Source organism: Camelina sativa, chromosome 12 (assembly GCF_000633955.1).
Source record: "Camelina sativa cultivar DH55 chromosome 12, Cs, whole genome shotgun sequence".
Classification (NCBI taxonomy): Eukaryota; Viridiplantae; Streptophyta; class Magnoliopsida; order Brassicales; family Brassicaceae; genus Camelina; species Camelina sativa.
In genome coordinates, this window is record NC_025696.1 from 8,539,612 (window position 1) to 8,545,177 (window position 5,566).

Below are 5,566 nucleotides of genomic sequence, written 5' to 3' on the forward strand. Positions count from 1 at the left end.
CCCCCCCCCCGACTGTGCCTGAACAACCTCTGCAGCAGCAACCCTCCTGGTAAACCCCAATCTGTCATGACACAAACCTCTCTTCCCAAACACATCCAACACCGCCATTTCCAGACCCACTATAACGCCATAGCGACTAGCGTATTCCAGGCCACTCCTCCGGAGTCCGACTGCACCTTCAAGTTATCAAACAACCATTCCAACAAGATCACCCAAAACATGTAAGATCGTTTCAGTACCACCATTACACACTGTCTCATTTTGGTGTACACACTTGGTCCCATGCTAACAAATGGATCTTCTTCTCCGGTGCGCTTCCCACACAAACGAGCGAGCCAAATTATCCAAGCTCTCCCATCTTAAAGTCGGTAATAGAATTGTAGCCGGTATTGATGAGATAACTGCTTTCGTAAGTGTGACGTGTCCTGCCAAACTCAACGTACGACTCCTCCACAGAAAGGCGTGAAGAAACACGCTCAAGGACCTCCCCAAACGTCTCCTTATCTATTCTTTTTTGTAATATGGGCGGGCATTCCCAAATACTTCCCTAACTCCCGAGTAGCCCCAATTCTGCTCTCCGCCGTAATCAATTGCTCCATATCTCTACTCACATTCGCGGAAAAGAAGATCTTTGATTTCTCGAGACTCACTTTCTGACCTGAAGCCATACAAAACGTATCCAAGACTCGTCTTATAACCCGTACTTGAGCAACGGACGCTTTCGCAAAACAAACATGGGACAGCTTCGGACTACCTCTTGATAAACCTACCGGCTTCCATTCTTTCCTACCAGCGGCCCCATCTATTAAGTGGTATAACCTCTCTAGGCATAGCACAAACAAATATGGCGACAGCGGATCTCCTTGTCTTAGACTCCGTTTTGGGACAAACGAATCAGTCTTCTCCCCGTTCCACAAAAGACATATTGATGGGTTAGACACACACTCCATGATTCTCCTATGCGAGCCAACCTCCAACCCTGCAGCCTCTAAAGTTTCCTCCAAAAAATCCCAACAAACTCTATCATACACCTTCTCAAGGTCTAGCTTCAAAAGCATCCATCCTTTCCTGCCTTTCTTTTTCCTCATAGAGTGAACTGCCTCTTGTACCAACACCATATCTTCAAACTGCGAGTTTGCTTCTGAAGTTCTATTCTCTTTAGTGGTCTTAGGGGCTCGGTCAAATTGACCCAGCAGGGTTGTTCTAAGGTCCAAGGTTTTGACATTTTATATCTACTATAGATGTTAAGATGAGCTAATAGAGGGGGAAAGGGTTTGATACATTCTTTTATCTATCATTGTTTCACATCTCAATAACAGAACAAAATATAGAAGTGGATGGTGATTGGTATGAATATGATTAACTTTTGTATTTCAGTATCTAATAAGGTCTCCTAATTCCCCCTGTTTCAACTTTCTTCTCCAATTAACGCTTGTACAAAATTTCTTCAAAATTCGACTAAGGTGGAACTAAACCATTTTTGGAACATGTTTTGGCTCTTAATTTTCCTATTGTATCAGATCCTTACTAAATTACTTTTCACAATCGGGACATTGGTCTACATCAAAACCCCGTTCTTAAACCAATTTGGTCCAAATGAAACTCTTGTTTTTAAACTAACCGGTATCTCTCGTTTAATGTGTAAGTCTATGTCATGTTATGTTATGTCTGAAAGGTTTAAATTTTTATATCATATAGGGGTAACACAAACGGAAAAACGAAAATAATTTATTTTTATTTTTTAGATATTTTTTTTAGCTTATAAATACAAAATCTTGTTACAATAGTGTTCAAATGTTAGCATTCCAAGGATAACATTCTGTGTGTTCTGTGAATCTACATGGACCATCAGGGGTTATATACCATTGACACGTATAATATTTACATGCATTTTTATTTCTCTTAGTTAATAGAATATCAAACCATTTAGACTCACTTTCCCATTCAAAGTGACAAAAAAACAAAGTTGTTTTCCAAAAATTCATAGCTTCTCTAAATCTCCAGCTTTTATACGGGGCTAATGATTGTAATCCGAGATCTTTGTGCTTTGATTTGCAGTGTAGTCCCAATTGAATATTTGGACCAATACCATTGATGATTAAAACATCTATATGCTGTCTCACCTCACATAGACAACCAAAGAGAACAACCATAAATATGACACTAAACAGTATGTTAAATGCGTATGAGCCACACATGATGAATAATTTAAATAACAATTGTGAATGTTTTACAAAATATGAACTTTAGGTTTTAGCATCCCGTCTTTTTATACATACATCTCACGAATGAATGACTAAGATTTTCAAATATCTTATCTTATATTCCCTCTATTTATTCTAATATGATAATTTATATTTTTTCTTCTAAAATATATGTTTTTCTCACAAATCAATGCAAAATTAATTGGATTGGTTTTAACTATTTATATTATGCAGATTGTTTTCTTACTGGTTGAATTGGTATATCAAATTATGTTTTTGTTTGACAATAAACAAAAATTCAATAATTTCTTTATTAAATAATATCATTATATATTAAATTAACACCTATTTTCCACATTTTAAAATAAATAATTCACATAATGTTATTGTTAAAATCAATTTTGACATGTGTCATTTTAAAAACTCAAATACATTAATATCTATCTCTTTCTTTATTAAATTACTAGATGAGGACCCGCCCGGTGTGTGGGTTTAAAGTCTTATAAATTAAATTAAATTTAAAAAAATATATTAAATTTTATTGCACGTTATTTATAAATTTTATTTTTGTTATAGCACACTGATTTATGTCAATTTACAAATCTTTTATATGTTACTATTAGTGTATTACTTTTACACCTAAATATACTCTATGTTACAAATCTATTCTTTATCACCACCTAGAAAATGTCTATATGAACACATTAAGCCAACTATTTTACTTTTACTTCTGCATAGTTTTTTAATTACTAAAACTATTGGCTCAAAAAATAGATTACATAATATACTAATTAGTGATGTACAATCACAATAATGTATGACCACCATAGAGAAAACCTCGACTCTGCCCTCATCCCTTCTGGAGATAAACTTGCGTCCAACCTCCTCCACCATGGAGAGAACCTTGGCTCCACCTTCTTTCCTTAGGGAGAAAACTTTGCGTCCAACCTCCTCCACCTTCCACCCTTGCGGAGATAACCTTGTGTCCAACATTCTCCACCATAGAAAAAACTTCGGCTCTGTCCTCCTCCTGTTTGGAGAGAACATGTTCACGTCTTTTTGCTATCTCAAAATGGCTTGCTCCGAGCCTCCGACAACCAATGAAACTAAAAACCTTTTTCTAACGTCATAAAATCTTTTGATAGTAACTAATACTAAATTTCCCAATGTATTCGTAAAAGGGTCTTTGACACACCATGATGTAGTCTCTGTCTCTCTAATGCATCAACCGCCACCTTGATTAGTGAGCTCATGTCCACTCACAGTCCATGGACTCACCTTCCTATCAGTGGGCCCTACATTTATTCTTGGCCCGTTGACCCATCTATATTCGATGGTCGGTTTTTTACGTCCGGGAAGCTTTAAAAACTTGCACAGTTCTGACAATCACTTTGAGGAAGGTCACCCATCATGAAGTTCTCTCATGACTCTTGACCAAAAAAATAATTGTATTTTGGTGACATATGTGGCGTATGTGCGTAGATATACATATGCAATCTGCTTAAGATTAGAATCACATGTAGCGTACTAAGCCAAATCAATTCTTTTAAATCTTTCCGCAAACCAGGGTGTCACAGTTTTTGAGCTCCTATGGATCTATCAACAACGATTTATGTTTATCCAATCTATCTATGTTTGTTGTAAGTGTGTGTTTGATTAACCTATTTTATCCATCCATTAGGTTGATGAACTTCTATTCGTTATCTTTCTTTGGGATTGAATTAATAATGGTAACAATTATGTTTGCAAAAAAAAAGAAGGGTTATGACCAACCAATCAAGGTCAAGAAATTAGAAGAAAATTTAATTTGACATAATTAAAGAAACATTAGAAAATTATAAGTACAGTAATATATGAATCTCAAATAATTCAAAGATGAAAATAGAAATTAAATAAAACAATCTAGTAATACTATAATAAATTTTAAAATACAGTATTAGGAAAAGAAGACGCATATATTAATCTTTTTTTTCAGGTCAACATATTAATCTTACATATTCCCAACTGAAAAAGGAAAAAGTAGGAGAAAATTTTGGTTTAAAAAAAAAAATTACCTTCCCATTAAAGAAAACTGTCCAATTAAACAAAGTTGAAAAGCGGTGTTTTTGAATAAATAATTTAAATATGAGACGATCTATGTTTATATAAAAGTGAGTATTTACAAAATTTAAAATTAATAATTAAAACTGTATATTTTCAATTTTTTGTAGAATTAATAACTTAAAATTAAAAATAAGTAAACGCTATTACAATTTCGAATTTTATGATATCTATATATATAATCTCCTTATAGTTGTCTTTAATAAATTCTGTAATTTTTGATAATTATCTTTTCACATTTTTAATATTTTTTAAAACAAAATATTTTTATTTTTGTTGTAATCAAATTTTTTCTATTAAATATTAACAGTTTTTACACATGTCAAAATCTGAGATTGATAACTTGACACATGTCAAAATCTTGTTAATGGCTAACTTTCAAAACCCAACTTTATATAATAAGATATCGTTATCTATTAAAATTCTTTCAAAACTAAATAAACCATAACAATACCATTATGTGAACTATTTATTTTAGAATGTACTCAAATACATTATTATCTATCTTCACTTTATTAAATTATATCATTACATATTAATTTTTTTTCAAAACTAAATAAACCATAACAATAAATTTCTGTGAATTATTTATTTTAGAATGTAGAAAAAAATAGAAGATAAATTAAGAGCATAATTTGGATGAACTTTATTTTATTCTATCATTTTTTTCTAAAATTAGATTTATTGGTCGCCGTACAAATATCTAAAATATTTGGGTCTCTGGTTTTTTCAAATTGTCATGTAATTGTTAGCAACTAAACGAATACAAAAGTACGAGAATGCAAAAGGAGAACTCAAAACTATAAAGTATTAAGAGGAAATGTGACAAAGTTAGTTCAAGTGAGATAATTAAATCCACATGGTACAATAGTTCATCGTTCATTCACATATTAAAGTGTATACTTATACAAATTAAGATATGGGAATCGAAAATATATATAATCCAGCCCCACACACACATGCTCAAGAAGTTTAGATTTTCTCGCTATATCATATTAAAAAAAAAAAAAGTAATTAATTATTGTAACGACCAAAGAACTCTGTGGAATATAATTATGTATGACGATGATCTATTAAAAAGCGTATCTAGGTCAATTGGAAATAAATATTTTCAGAATAGCAGAGGACCCGTGTTCGAAACCCTCTCTTCACAAAATCCCCAAATTTTTTTTTTCGTTTCCGAATTTCTTGCCGGCGGAAGACTGCCATGGACTCAGGCGACCAACAGATTCGCCGGAAATCGAAGGTAACCGTTTAATGAT

General features: G+C 33.0%; 2 protein-coding genes across 2 annotated transcripts in view; one reads left to right on the top strand and one right to left on the bottom strand.

The window, feature by feature from the left end:
- Positions 1,791-2,198, bottom strand: LOC109128160. The gene has a single exon (XM_019233978.1). It carries the CDS (start codon positions 2,196-2,198, stop codon positions 1,791-1,793), a length of 408 nt encoding a protein of 135 aa, XP_019089523.1.
- LOC104730922 overlaps positions 5,408-5,566 on the top strand; it is a 2,109-nt gene continuing 1,950 nt past the window's right edge. The window contains exon 1 of the mRNA XM_019234218.1: positions 5,408-5,550. Coding sequence (XP_019089763.1) covers positions 5,512-5,550 — 39 coding nt within the window. The 5' untranslated portion in view covers positions 5,408-5,511. The remainder of the gene's footprint in view (positions 5,551-5,566) is intronic.